Raw genomic sequence first — 3,132 nt, 5'->3', positions numbered from 1 at the left:
GGTTGGGTGGGTGAGGTGGCATGTGGTGAGGTGGCATAGGGTGTTGTGTGGTGAGGTGTGGTGGGGTGGGGTGGGTTATGGAGGGGTGAGGTTGGGTGGGTGAGGTGGCATGTGGTGAGGTGGCATAGGGTGTTGTGTGGTGGGGTAGTTTGTGGCGGAGCAGGTGGAGGCATGAGAACGATCATGAGACAGTGTATGATCACTGCACTCATTAAACACTTTCCCACTTCTCATGGATTCGATTTTTCTTGACAAATAAATAAATTATCTAATGCTTCAGATTCAGATTCTACGTTAAGTTATTTTTCTCGACACCCAATCTCGACCCTAGTCATCGGCCTTGCCCCCAATAAGTGGAATGTGCCTTGGGAAGCAACGCTAACCTGCCATCCGATAACAATGCTAACACACAGACAGGGAGATCAAGACGGCAGTTAAATGGATTGCTAGAAAAAAACATCGGATGTGAAATTGATTAGTTACGGCATATGGGTTGCGTGAAACACAGGCTGTGTGAGGCACGGGTCACGTGAGACGCTGGTCGTGTGAGTGAGACATGGGTCGCTTGAGACAGGGGTCGTGTGAAACAGGGGTCACGCGAGACTAAGTACACGGCAGCCATTGAGCAGCAGCCACCTTCTAGTGAACATATGCTCAGCGTGGCTACAAACAGCTATATAATCTATAGCGCATAGCCATAGTAATAGCAATTTTTCACAAAGCACCAGCTGGATTTAGAATGAGCAAATATACAAGACCTCTCACGCTAGCGGCTGCTTCAGGAAAACAGCTACTGCATAAGACCGAATATATAGCTGCTTTTGTTGCAACATTTTTACGTAATCACCACAGATAGGGTTGCGATACACTTAAGTAGTCAGTAAGTTCAATTAAATATTGTATTCACATTGTTACCTCGATAGCCGTTGATAGACTGGTGGTGGGAGAGGAGGTTGCTGGTGCTGCCACCACCACCGCCGCCGCCGACGCTCGCCGCCATCTTGATTGGCTTCTGCTCCACCGCAGCACCTTAACGACGCATCCAACTAGCATTAGTTCATCCTCAGCTTCCGTGCATGACTCACGCATGCTCGTCACAAACACAAGACTCCGAGCATAACGTGCGGAAAATGACCGAATGAAAACGTCCAGCATGGAATCGTCCATATTACTTCTCTGGCCTAGTTATCCACAAAGATGAATGTGATAGTTAATAGGATATGTGATATGCATATTTGGCATACGAACGAGTGTATGTGTGTCGATGAAAGATGAAAAGTTTAGATGAAGAAGAAGAGGTACCTGGAAGGGTGACACAAGTAGCAGGGTGCTACGAGGGAAGAGGCAGAAGATGTGACATTATAGGAAGGAAAAACAAGGGGAAGCTAGACATGGGGGCGAGCAGATGGACGAAATGTGTAAGGGAACGAGGGCCTGTATGAGGAAGGGAATACCTCGCAGAAAAAAATTAGGAAAGGGGTAGAAAGGGGATACGTAGGAAGGCCCTGTAAACTTATAAAGCAAAGGCACTTGGAAAAACACAACCCAGGAGAGAGGAGAGCGGGGAGAACGAGTGAAGAGAGCAGGGAGGGAGTATATGAAATAGAAGAGAATGAGTAAGGGGAACAGAGAAACGAGAATGAATATGACCGATGATGGGCACAGTGACGATGTGTGGATCCCCCCCCCCCGCTTGCGTCGTTAACGCCCGGGTGTGTGTGTGTGCGCGTGTGGCAAACACTGTACAGCCTCTCACCTGTCTCGTTAACGGGAGCGACATTACCCACGTCCTCCTGAACCTCACAGCTGGCAGCAGGCAGGCTCAGTCCAGCCTTCTTCAGAAACGGACATGCTTCTGAGAATGAGAGAGCAGTAGAAATGACTCAGCAGAGGGCGCTGTGCAGTAGAAATGAAACAGCAGAGGGCGCTGTGCTGTAAAAATGAAACAGCAGAGGGCGCTGTGCTGTAAAAATGAAACAGCAGGGGGCGCTGTGCTACCTGTGGCGGACACCGTGCGCTGCGCGAGTGCGGATGAGACACTGAGTGGTCGGGCGAAGCTCATGCGATTCGCGCTCCAACCTTCACATCGCAGGAGAAAAACAAACTGGGTTAAAACCACGCAGCGTGCATACCTACCAGCATGCTTCACAGTGAGCCAACATATCTTACTGGAGGGATACGTTGGTATATAATTAGTAATACAGGTCAACTGGTCTAGTGTCATACGTATAATTAAAACAAACACGATAAATAATCACACCGTACACGATATATAAATGAAGAAATTCAATATCCAGTAGGGCCTCAACATGCTGCTGGCGTCATGAAACACGAGAAATCAATGAATACTAGCGAATGTGGCGGAAAGTATCGAAAATCAGAGAAACTATTTAAATCAACATGGGAGATGACAGACAGAACAAAATCGGCCAAACAAAGTGTGGTCGAGTGGGAGAAAACTGTGACGGGGTGTGGCAACTCCCATAATATAACACGTGAGTGACACAGACATAACAAGTCTCCAGACAAAATCACCCACGAGATACTCTGACAGGCAGATGGGGAGGTTTACTAACGACCCCCACCCCCCACATCACCCCACCACTAACATCACCAGCCCATCATCCTCCTTAATTCCACTCTCACGTTTCTTGGTATATTTTCAGAACATGGCTAGGTTGATATGATGTTTTGGCTGCCATCAATGTATACGGGCCCAGCCACACACGTGTGTTTTTGCTGAATAACATTTTCTGAAATCACACTGCAACATCGGAACGACCCTCGCATCACGCACGCGTTAAATGCAATCGCTTAAGTGTATTTATGACGCATCTTACGTGGGATAACTAAGAAACGATGATCGAAGTAACTGAGTACGTATCTGATAACTTATATGATATCTACGATATCTGCATAAGTGCGTTCGCTGCAATCTTCTGGTACCGGCTGAATCTAGTGCCAGACTGTTCCCTAATCTCTCACTCGTCCAGTCGGCTACACTTGACCAGTTATTCGGCTGCCTTTAAGATTGCGATGCCTGGATGACCTTGCAGGTAGAAGTTGTAGGTAGGGCAAGCTATTAGACTGCCTATAATTACAGCTCTACACCGCACGTGGGGATCGGCTGGC

The 3,132-nt window shown here is 47.8% G+C and overlaps 1 protein-coding gene across 1 annotated transcript in view; it reads right to left on the bottom strand.

Annotated features, from left to right (window-relative positions):
* The window catches only part of LOC106817691 (5-aminolevulinate synthase, nonspecific, mitochondrial-like), a 28,072-nt gene that overhangs the window by 20,051 nt on the left and 4,889 nt on the right, over positions 1 to 3,132 (bottom strand). The window contains 2 exon segments of the mRNA XM_014822376.1: positions 916 to 1,029; positions 1,757 to 1,855. Of these exon segments, the coding sequence (XP_014677862.1) occupies positions 916 to 1,000 (85 nt within the window). The 5' untranslated portion in view covers positions 1,001 to 1,029; positions 1,757 to 1,855.

Source organism: Priapulus caudatus, unplaced genomic scaffold (assembly GCF_000485595.1).
Source record: "Priapulus caudatus unplaced genomic scaffold, Priapulus_caudatus-5.0.1 Scaffold1830, whole genome shotgun sequence".
Taxonomy (NCBI): domain Eukaryota; kingdom Metazoa; phylum Priapulida; class Priapulimorpha; order Priapulimorphida; family Priapulidae; genus Priapulus; species Priapulus caudatus.
Note: the sequence above shows the minus strand (reverse complement) of the source record. Positions and strands in the feature narration are given on the sequence as shown.